The sequence below is a fragment of the Micropterus dolomieu genome, linkage group LG14 (genome assembly GCF_021292245.1).
Source record: "Micropterus dolomieu isolate WLL.071019.BEF.003 ecotype Adirondacks linkage group LG14, ASM2129224v1, whole genome shotgun sequence".
NCBI lineage: Eukaryota > Metazoa > Chordata > Actinopteri > Centrarchiformes > Centrarchidae > Micropterus > Micropterus dolomieu.
The window spans coordinates 22,198,998-22,218,996 of record NC_060163.1 but is presented as its reverse complement, the minus strand read 5'-3'; the positions used below and the strand labels follow the sequence as shown (position 1 = coordinate 22,218,996).

The window sequence follows — 19,999 nt, the reverse complement described above, 5'->3', positions numbered from 1 at the left end:
ACAAGTATTCTCTGTGCATCTAAACCCTGACCTTTTTACTCTATAAAAACACATAAATGAGCCACATGACATGTTCTGTCACTCCCAAGTCATCAAATACAGACGTTTTGTCATGCCCCATATGCCTCTTACAGATACACAAGGCAAGCCTACCCTTTAGTCGGCAGCACTGGGCTTTAGGGAGTCAGGGGACTTAGACAGTGCAACATAATTTCCCACCAGATTTTCGATAACTCTCTAGCCTCTGATTGGCTAGTAGTCCTTGCCTCCACTGGTTAGGTTGGTAAAGCTTAAATGTTATGTCATGTAAAATACTTATTTGATCTCAAACCATGGTCTTTCCTAAACCTAACCACCAAATGTATATTAATCCGCTGCTGAGAATAGTTAGAAACAAATGTACTATGTACTCCTCTTTAAGTAATGTTTGCCAAAACTACAGTACCCATCTGAAAGGAAATTATTTTGCCTTTTTAATGATAACATATATTAATTAACCTGTTTTTAAAGGTGTATGTCTTTATAAGGAGAAAATGTGTTTGAGTTCGAAAGCTACAGACAGTTTGGGGAAATTAGAAAGTACTGCGAGACGGACTAACACAGTGTTGGTTTTGGCCTTTTCATGGGATGTAAGAAAACTTTTCAATATCACCAGCCTGATCTTTTAAAATTGCTACCACTGAAACAACTACATGTCATAGTGACACCTGCCCTCACTCCTCCTCCAGACTCTCTTTCTTCCTTTAATGCAGTGGTCATGCCACAAAGTGACCTTCGCTCGCCCATGGGACCTAGGAGGCAGCCAGAGGCGTGTTGACGAGACTGCTCGCAGGGCAGTTGGTGAATTGCTGTGGCTGGTGAGCTAACCGTTAGCTCAGAGACAGCTACTGTTCTGTTTATTTTCCCCTGGCATACAACATTGAATTTCAAGCTCCTGCCAATCACCTGACCCTGCTCCTTCCTGCACATCTGTTCCTCATTCCCTTATTGAACCACAACTGTCCCTTATTTCCCCATTAAGCCACAACATGAATATCAGCCACTTTCCAGCTTGTTATTTGTGTTATGTTTTAGAAATACTAAGATCGTCAGTCAAAGTAATGATCTTCTCTTCACCTTTTTTTTGTTCCAGATATGTTTGCATTTTAAACTTGCTCCAAAAAAGTGAATAAATTACATTTGGTAAAACATGGATAGAATAGATAATATGTTCGTTGGAATCTAATAAACAATGCAGTTGTTTTGCCTCTCTGACCTTTACTACTTTAATTTGCATTCACCGATTTGGTTGGTTTGTTTTACCTTTCTTGGGTAATTATGTGCAAATATGTAGAGCTGCGAAAGACTTGGTAGTCCATATTTTATAACGTTATAATATGATGCAGATGTTATGGTGACTGAAAATAATCTTGTTATTCACAAAAAAATATTAATAATTAAATTCTATTACCAGACTAGTTGCAGTTCAATACTGGAGTGTGACAACTGAATACATTGACATTTGCTTGATATATCTGATGTCTATAAATGTGTGTCAAGTTAAATTTGAAGCAGCATATGATATTTAAAATAACAGTACTGTATTGCATCAGACTGGCCTGTCCCCATTGTTTGTAGCACTGACCTGGAAATAAAAAAAGGAAATTACGTAGTATTTTGTAAAATACAATATTAAATATTTTGGTTTCCTTGCAGAATAAACACACATCTCGGTTGTCAAAATAAGCCACTCTTGATAAGATGTTAATACCTCAGCCATTTTTATTTCTTAAACATAAGAAGGGACTTCTCGAAGGTAAGAAAACAACACTACAATTTAAAATCAAGTGCACTTCAACAATATCTCATTCTCTAAGGGAGCTATCCCTTCCTACTGTGTGAAGTGAGATACACAAACTAAAAGAAAAAAATATCTAAAGATTCAATCTTCACTGTAAGGCTTTGGGTGGGGTGCTGTGTCGTTACCGATGTTATGCGTTCATTGAGATGTCAGTGTTGGTGACAGAACATATATGTGGATATACCCATAAACAGACATTCTAACATCACAACCTCTGTAACATCTGTACAGGAACAGAAATGCAACTATGTGACAAGATAAGACGTCGACTGTGTAATGGACTCTGGGAAGAGTCAGGCAGTGGGCTTGTTTGTGCTAAAACTGCTATAAGCCGTTCATCAGAATGGGAGCAAGAAGAAGGTGACAGCTCTGGTGTCGGCACCTTACCTGGGCCAAACAGTATTTGTAAGTCATTTCCAGTGTTTATTCGAACGCTCTCAACAGTACCAGATGGATGGAGTTTATTGCATTGTGGATAATTCAGATAAGTTCAGCCAGATGAGTTTCCATGATGTAAGATATCAACTGTCAGTCACAGACGGTTTAAACGTCTCAGGTTTTTTGCGTACTGCTCCGCAGATGGCTGATTTACGCCACATGGGATTGTAAACTTGAACAAAAATCAATTCAATGTACATTTCTATGAAAAAAACTACCTGGCTCTCTCTGAATGATTCAACAATCCTCCCTTCCACTCTGGTAACTTGTATGGTTTTCAACAAACACTATGAATGAACTACATTTACCAACTAATCCAGGTCTGACTAGGATTATATATGACTCAACAACATGGATAATGACATGCTGTATTTAGCCAAATTTAGCCCAAGTAGGTCACAATCACACTTTCATGGACTTTTTAGTATCCTACTGTACAAAAAGAAAAACATATTTAACCTCTAATCTTCTTATATCCTTGTAACTGGACAAATTGAAACAAAAATGAACCAAACATTACTTTGAGGTAATGAAATCAGACACAATGTTTCATCTGTAATTTCAACTCTCTATATCCAATATCAAACAATGTCCTATCTATATAGTAGGCCAGTTAAGACATTAAAATGCAGCAATTCACAACTGCCTTAGTGCGTGTTACATACTCAGTATATATAACAATATGCATTAATGGCATTTCACGTTTAACATTCTCAATAACACATAATGTACTGTACCTGGATTATAACACACAAAATGATGCTGGTACATTGTTAAACAAAGGAAACTGCTTAGTCTTGACATTACAGGGTTTCACATTTAGGACAAAAATATTTTTGTTTTGTTTTTTTGTGGTTGGATTTGAACTATTTATCATGTCATAAGCTAGAAACACCATCAATCATTAGCAGTTTAAAAAAGAACTTGATTTTAACAAGATTTGTTCAGCAGCAGGTGGCAGTGTTTATCTGTTACTCTATGCATAAGAGAGTGTGAAGCCAGCAGTGTAGCCATCATAGAAGCTTTCTTTTTATGCAAACTTTAGTGTATCTTTGCTTCACCCAAAAAGGGAGTGTTTACAATTTTGTGTAAATAGTGGCTACAAAAGGTGACAGAAAACTTCTACCATGGCTTGTTTGGCTACCACAGAGTGTTTATCAAACCCTATTGTGGGAGCCTTAATCCAAAACTGTCATGATTTAATCAGTAAGCAGGTTGGTGCAGGCAGTTGATGCTATAAAGTACATACCCTCATCCTGGACCAATATGAAGAATTTTACCCCAATAATTCTCAAATTTAAACATATGCGGTATGTAAAAGAAATGGTGAATTGTGTAGAGTTAGTTGTTGCTTTTTGTGTATTCAGAAGGAGGGCAGTATTGTAGAGCAGATGCTAATATTTGTATGCGTGAAACCCCAGTCCATGTAAATGACAAACAATTCTATCATAAACATTTAGAAATGGCTTTTGTTCAATACAATATGGTCACTTGGCACAGTCAGTCTTGGTGTGAAATGTATTTGTGTGAGCATTTCTCTCTGCCTGTAGACTAACGAAAACTAAAGTTATGGTCTATTCAATAGGGCATTGTTGTGTGGTTTGGGGTTCATGATGAGAAGGTGGGAAAATGCAGCGTACCACACACGCCACATTATACTTGAAAATGGTCTCAAATTTGAGCTTTACAAATCTGAAACATTTTCAAGTGTATGAGATGAGTGTATTGGAGTAGACAGAAACATGTGTATGAACCAGCACTGAGACCATCACTGGGAGCCAGAATCAGTGCAACCTTGTGACGTCACCCACGAGAGACATCACAACTGCACTCATGTTCTCACTATTCTCTCTATTGCCTTCTCTGACTTGTTCTCCTGGCCAATAATGAATCAGAGGCTACAACTACACTTGACATTTCAATGCATGTCCGAGTTTTTATTTAAAAATTGGATTTTATGAGATCAAATTGCTAACACATGGCCTAAAATGGCCTCTTCTGGCTGTATTTATTTCTTAGTCTGATAAACTCGCAACTGGCTGGGTTGCTTCCCAGTAATGGAAAACTAAAATACTACATACATAGTAAAACTCAAGGGAAGCAACTAATTTAATAATTATTTTCATTATTGATTGATCCAAACACTATTTCCTAATGGATTGCTTGTTCGGTCTAAAAATAGTGACAATGATCATCACCATTTGCGCGAGCCAACTGTGATGTCTTACAACAGTCTTTTTGTTTGACTAATAGAGGCAAAACACAAAAATATTCAATTTAAGGCAGCAAATCTGCATGTATAAGGAACTGGAACCATTAAATGTTTGGCAAGTTACTTTTTACGTTTAGTCAAATTTTCTGTCGATCAACTAGCCGATTGATCAACTAATCATTTCAGCTCTATTCTGAACACTTCCATGTCTTTTTGTTTGAAACATCTGATAGTACAGTGAGCAAGATACATTTTATTTTGCATCTTTCTGCAAGAGAAAATAACTAGGTTGGCTTAAGCTCACTTGTCTGATGGTCAAGTTTGTAAAACACTTGATGATATGCCCTTATCATAGATAGTTCAGAGGAAATAAAAATACTTTATCAAATAAATTGCCTGGAGGTGGCGCAAATGTTAAACAAATCCTCTTTTCGGGAGATTGTTACCATGGAAACATAGAGTTAGCCTGACTAACTTTTTAGGCTTAAAACGGGTTAGTCTTTCTTTGTGAAACTGTCTTGCTTACATTCCACTAATCTAAAAGTAAAATGAAGGCTAGCCTAACATTACAGACCCGTGGTTGAGCAATGACTGAACAGCTCCCCCTAGTGGACCCTGCTAAATGGGAATTTTGTTTGTGAGCGAGTTATAAGTCAATTCCTTGGAGTGTTTTGCATCTAAAAACAATGTATTGAAATGGAAAGTGTAGCTGGAGAATCAATTAATTGTCATCCAAACAAACCCAGATATTAATTTGATATATAACAGAAAACTTTCAACTCCTTTTGAGAAAGTAAATATTTCGAAGCTCCAAATATACGGGTGATGGGACTGAGTATATCCTAGGACATGATGACATGTATGCAGTAAAGTCATATGCAGGATAATCCATATCCATCTTATGCTGCCACCTGCATCTTGCTGTATATTATAAATAAATTTGCACTACCATGGAAACTTGCAACTGTTCAAAACACTAGTAAACACGATGATTACATGCCTCAGAATTCCAGCTAAGCTTGGAAAAACCCTGCTATCATAAGCAACTTTTGCACAATTGCGATAAGAAATATCACAATTAAAACATGTACATCACAAACTGACAATGAATGTACATGTAAACAACTGTGGAACAGAAAGAATGGAGGAGCTATTCTGTGATGTCATATACAAATATAACATGATATATAAAGGACTTAAGACATACTGACGATATCTACACGTTATAGACACATTGCTCATACATTCATATATGTCAACACTTAAATATGTATATACAGTATACATGTATATATTCATATGTATACAGATATATCAAAGGAGGAATAAATAGTGCCATTAATGAGGTGAGACAACCTAGTTTCCATTTTCCTCTCTAGTGAGACAACTATTCTCCTGGATTCATGCTAACATGCCCCAGGCCATTTGTTCACGAGAAATATGCAATCTGATGTGTGGGACATAATGGTTGAACTACAGACACTTCTGACTTTCCATCTGTCTACACCCCCTCATTCTCACACTTTCATGGGCATTTGTCTCATAGAACAGCTCCGTCTCTCTTGAGGAGTGACCTGGTGCAGGTTTTAAAAGCACTCCCATCGCTGTCCTTCCTGGCACTAGGTCTAGTTTACAGTATTATGCCCAGTAATAACTACAGTGTCTTTCAAAATGTATTGTTGAACTACTGTTGCCTATATGTAATAACTACAGCCTGAATAGTCATATTTAGATGTGATTACATTCTATATATCTGATGGGGTATTGACATATATTGCAATGCTTTAGTACATACAACCAAAAAAGGCTTTGTGATTTGACCCTGTGTGTGCATAAAGTCAGGCATGATAAATTACTGTATGACACACACACTTTGGAGTGAGACAAGTGACATGTAGTGTATGGACCTCTGACAAACTGTGTTGATGAAACAGTGTAACTGAATACTGGCCGAATGGCTGTGTCAGGGAATTGGCAGTTGACAACTCTCTGGCGTGATGACTGGAACCTTCTTTTGAAAGTGGGTGGCATCCTTCCCTGGTGATGCATTTGACAGGCCTCTAGTTTGAAAGCGGTAAAAACTTTAACACCCCTATGCTGCTGCCGATTTTGATAATGAGGTGTGTTACAAATACTCTGCTAAAAGTATTAACTAATATTAAAACAACTGATGACGTCCACACTAAGCAGGCTAAATTTCTTTCCATTTTAGCCTTCTGTCCACACTAATTTGGCGTTTTTCTCATTTGAAATCAGAGCTTTCTGAAAATGGACTCCAGAGTGGATGAATCTGAAAACTGCATTTTAGTGTGGATGAGGAATACCTACTGAGCTTTTGGTAATAAATGGCTTAAGTCTGTCCAGAGAGTTGGGGACTGTGTAAAAAAGCACTTTCTCTCACTTTTAACCTGCTCTGACACATAGCACAGCAACTAAAAATCATTTTCACTATTGATTCATATGCCAATTATTTTTTCAATTAATAATTTTTTTGTATAAAATGTCACAAAATAGTGGTAAATGCCATGGCATGAAATCCTCAGATTTACCATTATTGAGTGTATTTTCGCTTGAAAAACAATGAAAACAATTAATCAATTACCAGCTGACACAGCCCTCCTGACCAGATGTTGGCTGTGATGCTCAGTTTGGTTGCCTGCTGAATAAAAGACGAGGAAGAAGAGATTTAGTGGGAGCGGAGATCTTCACAAAAACAACCTCAAAAGCGATGACGGACGCCATTTTGCCATGTAAACAACATTTTTAAAATAGCGGGCTTAGTGTGGGCATTGGCAAATTTGAATGAAAAAAAAACCCAGGAGCATATGATTCATTTGAGAAAACACCCTTGCTAAAACAAAAACCATACTATGTATACTTTAGGAGATAGTAAATCGATAACACAACTTTGATGATACTGCATGTATAACTATTTAACACTAGTGAGTGACAGAAATGTCATGAGGTCAATACTGAAACATTATAGTGATTACAAAGATAACTTAATAAAAGAACTGAAAATAAGTTAAGGTCTAACAATGTCTATTTAAGTAGCAGCAGTTTCAGCACTCGGCCAATGTCCACATGAATTCAGGCACGGTACGGAGTCTCCCGCATTTTGGCATTGCTCGTAACCCAACAAACAATCAATGTAGTTACACGTGTAAAACAGAAGAATATAGATTTTAAGAGACTATGTAAAATTACCAACTAAACTCTGGAAAAATTTGACATTTCTTATTAAGGGTATAATAATTACCTCTAACACACTGAAACTGAACCAGCAGATTGTGTTTAGATTAAAAATGTCTATCATTTGTAAACCTCTTATTCAGATAATGGAAGTCGGCTACAGGTTACTGATGGTCAATAAAATGATATTTTGACAGTCCTGTTCTCATCTCCTGCTGCCTTCATACAACAGAAAATTGTAATGACTTCAAATGAATGTCATTCTTACTATTTTTAACGCAACAGGAATTTGAATTTGTAAACAAGCCACTTTAGAAATGAAATACTGTAAATGAGCTGATTTGACCTTTTTTGCTTTTAAAGAGGATATTCTTTTAATAATAGCTCGAACTTTGCCATTGTTGAAGCCAGTTTTAGTGATCCCGCCAGCTTTAGTGACCGACAAATGTAATGCTAGCGCCGTCAAACTAGAGGCCAGAGTCAAGGATGCTGATTGAAATGCTACACAGAGCTACAGCTGGCATTAGAGTGTGAGTGTTTGTGCATTAAATATCTGTCCCTACAGGTAGAAGAGAAGAGAATTAAGGGTTGAGTGGGCAAACAAAACTGTGAGGGGCTTTTTCAGTTTTCATGGAATGTTTGGGATTTTGCTCCATCCATTCACATATCGCTCTCTGTGTAACATACCGGACTTAATGTGTCTGCAGGTTGCAGCCACATGCATGTGTGGCCCTCTGGACTTATATCTAAGAGTTCATTTGAAATTTATAGTAGTACTCCTGCTGGCGGAGACATCGCTGACGTTCCCGGCAGTGGAAAACTATGGAATGATTGTGCTATAATCTTCTATTTAAGGAAATCTTAAAAATCAGGGCGAAGTTGTTACCTTCTCAGCCTCCGGGAATTGAAGGAATGCTTTAAGTAGCTCAATTCAGAAATCTAGAGCTTTTGGGTACTAGCAGCAAGACATCTGCACATCTGTGTGGTGTAGAGTTAAAAAAGGGGGATGAGGGGTTTGTTTGTTTGTTAAGTATTTTAGATCACACTTGTAGAAGCAGGCAGAGGACTGACAAATTTCCCCTTACAGTGCAGCAGTGACAGATGTGAACTGGATATTGCAAAGAAAACAGCATGTACGTGTGTGAGACGGAGTGTGTGCATGAGGAATAATTATCTACACAGATAAATGCATGTATGTTTTGTGTGTCAAATGGGTGCTGGTTTGGTCAGGGTGGGGTCAGTCTCTGAGAGCAACTGAAACCTGTAAAAGGCATGATGGGAGGATACAGGGCAGAAGGTCTCCTGCTTTCATTTGGTCTTTAGTTTGCCCACCTCCCCGTTCAGCTTGCCCTCCTTTGCCAGCTTCTCGTTAAGTTGGCACAGTTGGAGAAGGAAGCCGTCATTAGGACCAATTTCTCTCTTCTGTCTCACAGTGGCCACTGCCTGCCGGACATCCATTCTATGGCGCAGCATGAGGTAAGCAACTACCATGGTAGGGGAGCGGCTGTAGCCTTCTCTGCAGTGTACGTATACCTTCCCTGGAGGATACAAATAGAGAAATAGAACAATAAGATGAGTATGCTGTACTTGGTGCAAGGCTTGTTTCACCAGAGTCACAAAAACATATGCCACAGAGAAATGCTGAGTCTTATAAAACATTTTAAAGGAAGGGCTGGCAGTATTCTACAGTATCTATATTTTAATGTCAACAAATCCAACATAAACAATAAAAACAACAATGCGTTAACCCATCAATGACTTCTCTACCCTGTCTGTGGCTCTCAGCTCCAAGCCCATTGGTTCCTTCCAAAGATTCTTAAATCATTAAACAGCTGGGCCTTGTAGTTTTTAGCAAACATTACTCAAACAAGAGTTAATAGTAATTCGTTGGGGACTATTTGCAGCTGCGGATTAATACACAGTATTTATAGCTTCAGGATGGCGTATGTGGGATTATGTTACAAAGTGTAGTTTAAAAAACCACAATGTGTGTGTTTATAGTAATGAAGGAACATGTCACTCAGTGTAATGATGTGGCTCATTGATGTGTTTTTTAATATTCGGAGCTCTATGGCACAGAGGAATAAGATATATCAGGGTCTGACTAAATGGAAATACTGGTTAGCAGGATCAATTAATTGTTGACTATAAGACATATTGAAGAGAAATAATATAGATGTTTGAAGTTACAGTAGATTGATGTTAAACAATGTATATGTTATATGATATTTCTGTTGAATTGCATATTTTGATTCATGATGAAACGTTTTGTCTCTTTTTAAATTTAAAGTCACACTCAAACGGCAATAAGTGCGTCTTTAGCTCCTACAATGTGATGGGTTTCTGAGGGTTTCTCAAAAGTGTCTATGGCTAAGCAAATATGAAGAGATACCTTTATGTAACTGTAACATATTGCAATACGGAGCTGCTTAGCATTGGCATCCATGCACAACTACATCACTCGCATTGATATAAAAACACTCAAAAAAAGGTAGTTTCAGGGTTTTTTGACAGAAACTAAGGACTAAGGGATAACTCACATGATTAGAACTTTGAAATTGTTTGTTTCATTTCACAGCACATTTAAAGGACCAAACAGAAATGTTGAATGTAAAGGGTAAAGTGAAAAAAACATACAGGATTTCTGCTTTATAGTTGTCTTTTTTTCTGGCTGAACAAGAAAAAATGGAGAGGAGGAAGACAAATGAGGAAAGAAAGAAGACACAATTTAAACAAAGAAGAGTAAAAGGGTTGAGGAACATATGCTGTGATCAAACCTGCCTAGCAAAGCATCTTCTGTGCCAGGAGATGCAAATACAAGACCTGACCTCTGCTGCAGACTCGGCAAAGTCAATCATCTTCACTGCAGCCGCATCCTACAGCGAACCCACATCCTGCATATAATCTGTTCTGTCTGTGTGTGCACATAATACATGTATGTTCTCTGTACTGAATTTGTATTTTTATCTCTATGTATCTGTGTCTCTTAAATGCGTAAATCATGACTTGTTTGTTTGTCTCTATCTGACTTACACTTTCATTAGTGACTGGCCAAAACCCACGAGGAATCTAGCTTGGCAACGTTTGCAGAGCAGCTGATGTGCCGGGCTCAGGTCAGATCTGCAGATTCTGCACTTTATTTGAAACCCAACACCTCTCTCTGTCCCTCACCCCAGTATTATCCCCAATTCTCTCCTCTCCTCTGTTGTATAATCTCCTTCTATCCTCTCCTCCTCTATACTCAACCCAGAACAGGCTGCTGCCAATGAAATTACCTCTTCAATACCTAATCACCCTGCCTGCCACAGATCAATGTTGATTCTACTGTATCCTCTTGTTAGACACGCAGAATCTCTGGCTCACCACTCATTTTCTCACTCCATCGCTCACTCGCTAGCAGGGCTGTCACTTATAATTCAAAATAAGAATTTTCAGACAAATGTGGAAGAAAATTACAAATTCAAAATGTACAATTTATAAACGCAAAACCCAGCTTAAAGTAGTTTACCTTGTGGTCCAGCAGATGGCACATTTCACATCAGTGTGATTTATCGCATGCCCTAACATCAGTATACCAAGAGTGTCTCTAGAGGGGTGGCATATCAAATCTGATAGGCCACCCTAGGGGCTACCTCAATTTCCTAAAGTGTGACTAGTTATGTGCGCCAGTACAGTCAAAGGTGTCACCTTAGATCGAAACGTACCTCTCAAGTGTCTTAAGACTAGGGTTGGGTTTCGTTTAAAATTTTATGATACCAGTACCAAACCCAGTACCCTTAAAGTGATACCAATACCAATTGAGTACTTCATTCGATATTTTGCATAAAATGTCACCTGTTGACATGTCACCTGATTGGTAGCAAATTATTATTTATTTTTATTGTTGTTATGGACAAGCAAGGTTATCTATTTTATTTTTTTCTTGTTTCAAATAACTGCTACATAAAAAGTACTGGGAAATTGTATCACATCGCTCCCCATCCTAATTAGGTCATCCTCACTGGTAGTATTAGCCTATAGCCAAAGGGGAAAGACTATAGCTTGTGAGTTATTTTATATTTGAATGAGAGAGGAGTGAAATAGTTTAGTGACCAAATAAGTTGTGGGAAACGAATTTAAGGTATTGTTGTGACAATTGTGTTGAAAGTAAACAACGGAAGATTATTTTATTAACTTTCGATCAATAAACTGAACTGAAAGATCTCCAAGAGTGCTTTTTCCTTTAGTGGTGAGCCGCAAACCTCCGAAAGTACAACAGTCACAAGAATAAAACGAGAAAACAGTTTAAACAAGTCACTAAACTACAAAGATAGCTGTTGCGCCACGAAAGCATTTATTGATGTGATGGAACGCAGCGATCGATCAGTGACAAGTGATGTGAATAGCAAATAAAAATGTATAGAGAAGTGTTAAATGATACCAGAAGATGAAACCAAGGGAAAGCCAAGCTTGTGGTGATAAACTTGCAACAGTGACGAACATGCCTGAGACGCACCCAAAGGAGAGCGGCTGTTAAAATCACCCTTGGACTCCGTGGCACATAAGGAGAAAAAAAAGAGTGCTCTTCTCTTTCTTTCGGTGTGTTGCTTGCTTGTTTGGCTGCACTACTCCATACCGACATCACAAGTAAAACAACTAATTAATCGCCTTTCGCAGTATTTAGAGTAGTCAGTGAGTTAAGCCCCTTACTCTGTCTCTGTCTGACACTTGGTATCATTAACAATAGTAATAACACAATAACATGAAACACTTTACACGCAAACTCTTTAGTGATGTATTATTCTACAATATGTTACATCTAAATGAGGTTTAAATATTTAATTCATCTTTGATTCTATGTTAAAAAAAGTGCAACAGTTACAGTTACAATAACCATTACCCACAATTCTGTGTGGGTAATGGTTATTGTAACTGTAACTGTTCCAGCCACACAGAAGATTATGCTAGCTAGTGAAGTGACAGCAGCTGAGAAATTATGGCAATATGGCGTTAAGAACAGAAAAGCGGCTTTCAGACGCAAAATTTGGCAGCAGAGACACCAGAGTGGAGCCCATTTGTTTTAGAGCTCTAGTGCAGCATTTGGAGGCAGTGAAAGTCACATGCAGCTCCTTTAATTAGCTACAGCTGAGTAAATCTAACAGTGACATTGTTCATTAGAGCTTCTGGTCACAGACTAAACCTAAAATCCTACAGGTTGGTAAGTTACTGTTAAACTATGTAAGTTATAATTAAATTTGCAGCTCTAGGTTTTTGAAAATCACAATTTGTAGAATTGAACTGAGATTTTAATAGAGGCTCTGTAGAGTCATGTGATACCTCTGTGGGTTCATCACTGAGACAGACACCTTTCAACTTACACATAGCGATTAGATCCACTGTGAATATAAAAATGATTGATTAGTGCAATGTGCTGGTAATTCTGTTGAGTTTTCACTTAATATTCAGATAAAAGTATGCAGCCTGTAAACATGACCATTGACTACTCATACAGTAACCTCATGTCTTCATTATGGCAGACAGGAGCAATGCACAGATGCAGTTCCTCATTAAAATCCTGGATCCAAGACCTTTCCACAGTTTGTAGCTAGGGGTCACAAAATGTCAAAGATAATTTTGCACATAGCACAAGTAAGACACTTCTTCCTAGTTCTGCTCCTTTATCTCTCCTTCACAGTCCTGGTTACAGTAGCTCTTCACTCCTGATTTACTACAGTGTTGGTAGACCTTTGCCAAACTGCCTGTGAATTAAGATGCCCGTCTATGTCAAGGCTGACGATAAATGTATCCCATAAAACACAAGGTTAAGCACACTAATTAAACACATCCCTCATGTGCGGTGATGAATTAACTAAATTTAGTTGTAGCTTTGGGAGAGCGGGGGGAGAGATCTTTTTGGTCGGGGAGGGCTGAGGCCTCCTGGGATGGATTGTTTCTTCACTCTAGTCTAAATAGTCAGCTTTCAACACGTGAAATATTAAAATTCACCTGACTAATTAGCTATATCAAGTGGCTAATTTAATCCATTTTGACCATTTGTCATACACCATTTCATTACAGTTACCCAGTCCAAAAGGTTTGCGTCACCTGTTTAATAAATGAGGTGAATTGGGCTTTGGTGCTACAGGTATGTTATGTGTGGAACATTTTGACGGTGTTGATGTCCAGGGACATGATCTGATAATGGAATATGGAGCAGCGCTCAGGAGTGTCAGATTTAGCCTGAGATGCTTAGGGCTGTCATGACTGTCTTCTGTCTTCACTTAAAATCCCCTCAATGAAGTCTATTGAGATTTAACCATTAAAATATGCCTTTGATTTTGTATCCTTTGTTGCACATAGGAACTTGTTTTTATGTCTTAACTTATAGAAACAAGTTACTTTCATGTGGGAGCTACTGAAGTGAGAAAGACAATGTGTTTTCCTTTGATCTCTTCTACCTTTCAAGGATTTTAAGACATAATTTCTCAATTCTCTGTTATGTGCATCTGAACATTTTGATCACAGGTCATATTACATTTTCTGCCAATATCTGCCAATAACATTTTCATGGTAATTTTGGCCGTACTGACACTGACATTATTACTGTATATAGTCTACTGTCTAACAGTTGAGTTTGCCAGTTATACTTTGAGAGTGATGCTTTGTGAAGATGCACAAAAATTCAGCTTTATTAAAACCTTTTTCTGATTCATTTTAACTGATTTGAACTTTTAGCTAAACTTTTCCAAAAGGCTGCAATCCCTGTTATTGTGACTGTGTTGGAGAAACATTGTAAAATGAGTGCAGCGAAACAATTTGTGAGCACAACAATGACTAATCATCATAAGTTGATATGGAGAACAGTTGCTTATTTCCACAACCAGCTGTTACCAAGCAAGTTTATCATTCATTTAGATCAATGTTTCTGAGCACTTGGCCAACGTAAGTGCAATATTCGCTCTCCTTTTAGCTCTGTTTCTCCACCAAATCCTGGCTTTTTAGCTACTAACATTAAATTCTCCAGTTTTGTTCACCTGCTACACAACACTAGCTTTGTCTGCCCTCTGGTGCTGAGCAGGCAGTGAACAGTTTTGGTTTTTATTGCTTAAAAAAGGAATATTATGGTATGAGAGCGATGAGTGAAATAAAACAGTGCGGGAAAATAAAGAGAACTGAAAGACGTTAACTGAAAGATGCTAAAATGGTCTGTAGCACTCAGGGGGAACTGCAATCACGTAACAATTCTCTGTGGGTTCATTATGAGCAATAACATAACAAATTGTCATATGAACCAATGTTAATATAAAAATATTTATTATATCAACTTTTAGAATTTAGCTCATTAGCCCAATTAAGTGAGCAATAACACACCCCGAAACAGAAAAGGGCATAATAGACTGCAATTCATTGTGGCTGGAGCTGAGCTTAAAATTTCCACATATTATACCTCACAGCTAAAAATAAACTCACCTTTGCCATTATTGTGCGATAGGGCCTTGTCAATAAAATCAGCCCCTTCCTCAAAGAAGGCACTGAGGTGGAACTGCACGGTGTCATTGGCCTGGATACCATGGTAGGTGATGCCCGTGCCGGCGTAGAACTCCGCACTGGTGTTGACATGCATGAAGGAGGTGCCCTCTGCCACATTGAGGACGTGTGTTACTCCAAGTTTCTGCAGACGCATTGCATTCTGGGCTACAAACCTGGGTGGGTAGGATGAAATTCAGTATCAGAGTGGAAAAATACATTAATTTTAAATCCTTTATTAAGTTGCTGATGTCTGTGACAAGTCTGCTGCACTGAAACAAAGTTTGTACACTAGTAAATAATTGTGCCTCTGTTGATGGTAATAAAAACTTTTTGTGCCCTCATATCACAAAATTATTAGTTTACAGCAGCAGAACAAGACATCTAAGACAAATAACAGCACTAATAATAATACCTGACAGATACAGCAAGGGAGTGTGTCAGCACAATTTATTTTAAAGTGATATGTTGACAATGTGGGTTGCATCTTTTACGACAACTCTGCATACGTTTTAGTGAACACTGTGCTGGCAGTACTACTTGACACACAGCCAAATACTGTATATCTGCAGGGAGGTGTAAAAGATGTTCTGCAAGTACTCAAATGTGTCTTTTGTTGCATGTCATTCCAAAGTGAGTACTAAAAGTCAGCAAGAATGATGACTTTATTGATTATAGCTTTTATTAATCCAAAAAAATTAAAAAGAAAGAAAGAAAAAAAGAAAAGCTGTAAAGAAAAATGTAATGTAAAAGTAATCTTATTGTGTAAAACTTTTCTTTTCCTACTGGACATGTCAAAATGTCCCCTGTGCCTATTAAAGTGATAAAGGTGTTAATTCTCTTGCCTTAACATTAAAAAAAAGAAAAGCTGTCTACACCACACAGTCCTACGAGGTCCAATCACATTAATTAACACCTGTGTGGGTGGACCATATGAGTGTAGGCCAGTCTAAATAAATTAATTACATTTACAATGATAAGAAGCTTAATAGACAATTAAGTAGAAGCACAGTGAGCATACGTACCATAGAGATGTTGGCCATCTATCCACTGGACCAGAAAGCTACAAGAACTACAATGGATGCATACACTCATGTGGCATTATGATAGCAAAACTGTTTCTGCATTCCCAAGTGCTTAAGAGGAAAGTATGGTGCTCTAAAATAAAGTAACAATAGTCAGGAACAGGCAGGAAGTGTGAAGTGTAAGGCAGAGGACAGAAACAGGGGAGCAATGTAAGTAGGAGAAAGAGAAAGACAAAACCAATTAACTTTTTCTTCTTTTCACTTCAAGCAGGACTAGAGACTGAAAGAGATGGCTATAGTGCTTCATCTTGATCTCTTTATTCTCAGCCAGCTTTGCCTCCATCTTCATCTACTCAACTTCCAGGAAACAGTGTATCCACTCCTGTTCTACTCTTCTTTGTTTGTAAGAACTACAATACTGCACATTAGGCCTACAGAGAGCAAACAAACCAACACAGCTAACAAACCGTAGCAAAGCAATACAGGGTTTTGGCTGCTCCGGCCTGCCTGGCTCAATGCCTCTGTCCACTGACACGATCCAACCTGGCCAAAGGCCCTGCCCATTGATTCTAGATAAAATGCATATGTTACATTAAAGTTTTATTGAACATTTAGTGTCACCAATTAGCTGTACAGAATTTATGTTTAAATAACAAAAACTGCGCCATGTTGCTGCTATACAGCTAACAGAAACACTATTTAATGCTTAAAAAACTAGGAGCTGAGTTATTTCATAAAGATGCACAAAACTGGAATTATACCAAAGTTGTGATGACTCATACAATGCCAAATATATGGTATAAGCAACAAAATGTTCTTGTTTTAAATTCTATAGAAGCTGAAACTTTCTATTCCTTATTTGCTTTATTTTTATTCTGACCTAAGAATAATACATCTTCATTTAAGATGCTCACCCTGACAGCCCTGTGTGCTTACAGTCAATATGAGGCTGGTGAGGCGAGGCTAGGTGACCCTGGACAGCTCCCCAGAGGTGGTGGCTGCAAAGCCCCCTCTGCAAAGAACTAATAATAAAATCCTCCCTACCACCATTTTGCTTTACGGCCATAGGAGGAGAGATGAAGGAGGCCATCTGCTTGTGTGTCAGGTGCAGGGCAGAGACTCCTTCAGATGTGAGGACTCCAATCAGCTACGCAAGACATTCATATTATTCCACATTTAATTCAGAATATGTCTGGGTATATTTACATGTGAGCTTGTGTGCACATGATTGAGTAAATGCTTACATGTACAGTATGAGCACTTACAATGCAACAAAGGTACAGCCTGTTTCAAGCATGTGCATCTGAGTGTGTGGAACGAGAAGTGACTGTACTGAAGTACCTAAGCAGCACTGCCCAAGTTTACTGTACCTCCACAGAACACAATGCAGAGGCACACTAGGTTCAAGTGAGTTCACAGCCAATGGCTCTCTTCCTTTTTACCTGCCCTGTCCTCACCCTGGGATCTGCAGTTCCACAACATCCATTATTAAAGACCAGCTTCACAAAGAGCCAACAACCACACCTTAAGTGTGTCCCTGAGCTGCACATGGTGGTTTCATAGTGCTGACTACGACTGATCTGAAATCAGTGTAAGAGGGTTTGAGTTCGGGAAAATACAGTCATAATCCATTTAGGGGATGGAAACATTTTACTGACTTGTTCAATAAAGTGCCAGAGATGAATCATTTTTAAAGCTTTTTTGTATCACTGGAGTGGTACTGTTTTTTCTCATTGCCCTCTCATTCCCAGATGTCTTCTATTCATCTGTTTTGGATAATTTAATGCTTAGTCTCTAGGATTATCTTTTAGCAGAATGTATACTAGCAGTGGGTGATATGGATTAAAATTCTCTGTCACAGTACATAAACTTTGATATTGCAATTAAGATATATATTTCAGCACAAAAATATTAAGAGATGCAGATGCTCCCATACATGGCAAAATGGTTTATGACCATCACAGTCTCCAAATCTCAACACAGTTGAAAATCTATGTGAGATTTTGGACTTTCTCTCAGGCATTTGGACTGAAAACAGGCATCGGTTAAAACAATGCAAGGGGCTATGTTACGTCGAATTTTGTATGCCTGCCGAGAATTGCATGAATATGCAATAAAGTTCTGCTTTTAAACGCTATACTGTTATTTGTGGGGTTCATCAATAGTGCTAAATGATCTGCATATATTTAATGAACGTTAACAATTGTTAACTTATTATTACACTTAGTAAAACTAGGCTACCATTTCTTGACATTCAGCAAAAATATGTGGTGTTAACCACGTTCAAACAATGTGAACAGCAAAGTGTCTGAAAAGGACCTTAATAAGTGAATGCATAATTCGGTAAAACGGATGTTGTAGGCTACCTGCCGAAATTTGCATCCACCTCTTTTCTCAGTATAACAGAGCATTACCTCCCGCGAGGTGTATGCAATTCATGGCAGGCATGCAGAATTCGGCACAGCAACTGCGCTGCAAAATGTCACTGACTTGACGTGCTAACTTTGACAGCTGTTTTCCAAGCTTAACATAGCTCTCCTTATTAGCTAGGGTCTTTACATGCTTGCTAATAACTGTTTTGAAAATGGGTCTCCAACATTGACAGCATTGTGTTGGACAGGTTTGTGCAGCGGTGTTTATGATACCAACCATTCAATTCACAAACGGATCTGTTGTCCGTGTTTGCGAGAGAGAAAGAGCGACTGCGGGTTATTTGTGTCATCCTCAAGCTCGGGTCCTCTACCAGAGCCCTGGGAGTTTGAGGGTTCTGCACAGTATCTTAGCTGTTCCTAGGACTGCACTCTTCTGGACAGAGACCTCTGATGAAAAATTTTAAACGTCATCAAGTACGCTGTGATGAATTTAACTCCTTTGAAGTTCTCACTCTTAAACTTGGAGGGCTGCAACCTATCATATTTTTTATAATTTATTGCCCCCCAAAACCGCCTGGAGGATTTTTATCAGAGCTTCCTGAATTTTTAGCTACTCTGGTTTTAAATTATGACAGAATTGTTCTTTGTGGCGATTTTAATATTCATGTTGATGACCCCAACAATGTTAATGCAACTGACTTTTTAAATATGGCCACTTCTTTTAACTTCAAACAACATGTCAAAGGGCAAACACATAACCGTGGTCATACACTGGACTTGGTTTTTACCCTGGGTGTCAGCATTTCCTCTGTGGAATTGGTGGACATGACCATATCTGACCACAGATGTGTTGTTTTTAGCTGCGATTCGCCTGTTACTCATGCCGCCTCACCAAGCTCCGTGTGTTGTCGCGTCTTTAATGAACAAAGTGTTTCAAAGTTTTGCGCATTCTTTCAGAGCCAAAGCCAACACCTGTCTGATTCCAACACCAACAATCTGGTCGATCACTTCAATCATATCTGCTTGTCGTCACTAAATATTACTGCTCCTCTAAAGGTTAGGCCTGCGTATAAAGCTAGTAAACAACCCTGGATAAATGACAGCATTCGCAGTCTAAAAAGGGAATGCAGGAAAGCAGAGCGCAGATGGAAAAAATCCAGTCTCCAAGTCCATTACCTCAGTCTGAAGGATTTATTAATTAACTACAATAAAATGGTTAAGGATGCGAGAACACACTATTTTTCTGAACTCATTACTACACATAAACACAATCCCAGGTTTCTGTTTAAGACTGTGGATCAGCTGGTAAACCCAACCCCTCCTTGTGCCTCAGCTGGAAGTAATGATGACTGTGAATTGTTTTTATCTTATTTTACCAATAAGGTGGTGTCAATCAGAGCCTCTATTACCCCCG

The 19,999-nt window shown here is 38.3% G+C and overlaps 1 protein-coding gene across 1 annotated transcript in view; it reads right to left on the bottom strand.

Moving 5' to 3' along the window:
- Positions 1-1,736: 1,736 nt before the first annotated feature.
- The window catches only part of dusp3a (dual specificity phosphatase 3a), a 25,109-nt gene continuing 6,846 nt past the window's right edge, over positions 1,737-19,999 (bottom strand). Inside the window, exons 2-3 of the mRNA XM_046068133.1 lie at positions 15,132-15,364; positions 1,737-9,220 (exon numbers count right to left, since the gene is read on the bottom strand). Of these exons, the coding sequence (XP_045924089.1) occupies positions 8,991-9,220; positions 15,132-15,364 (463 nt within the window). The 3' untranslated portion in view covers positions 1,737-8,990. The remainder of the gene's footprint in view (positions 9,221-15,131; positions 15,365-19,999) is intronic.